The following is a 403-nucleotide window of genomic DNA, read 5'->3' on the forward strand; positions in this document are numbered from 1 at the left end:
ACGCAGCCCCGTGTCTCCGCATCCTCCCCAGAGGGGGCGCCACAGGGCCGCCCCTGGAGCATGGCCTCCGGCCTGACAGGTGGCTGTCCTCGTCCCAGCCTGCGTTTCAAGGTCTCGGGGGACAGGGCCCAGCAGGCCAGCACCCCGCCCAGAGCGGGGGCTGAGGGGGGGCGTCCTCTGACCGCAGTGGGGACCGAGCCATGGGTGCAATGCTCTTGGCACGGTGAGGCGCTGCCGGGGTGCCAGGTGCTGCCGGGTGCCGGGTGCTGCCGGGTGCCGGGTGCTGGGGCGCTGCACCCCCTTGGTGCTCCTGTTCTCACAGTCCCTCCCCGCCCCCAGCGCTCCCTCAACTGCAACACCACCTGCAGCGAGGAGCCCCCCATGCTGCGCACGGCCCTGGGCG

General features: G+C 73.2%; 1 protein-coding gene across 1 annotated transcript in view; it reads left to right on the top strand.

Moving 5' to 3' along the window:
- The window catches only part of CELSR1 (cadherin EGF LAG seven-pass G-type receptor 1), a gene marked incomplete at its 3' end in the record, with an annotated part of 131,659 nt that overhangs the window by 130,177 nt on the left and 1,079 nt on the right, over window positions 1-403 (top strand). Inside the window, 1 exon segment of the mRNA XM_015570733.1 lies at window positions 247-400. Within this exon segment, the coding sequence (XP_015426219.1) occupies window positions 247-400 (154 nt within the window).

This window comes from Myotis davidii, unplaced genomic scaffold, assembly GCF_000327345.1.
Source record: "Myotis davidii unplaced genomic scaffold, ASM32734v1 scaffold67, whole genome shotgun sequence".
NCBI lineage: Eukaryota > Metazoa > Chordata > Mammalia > Chiroptera > Vespertilionidae > Myotis > Myotis davidii.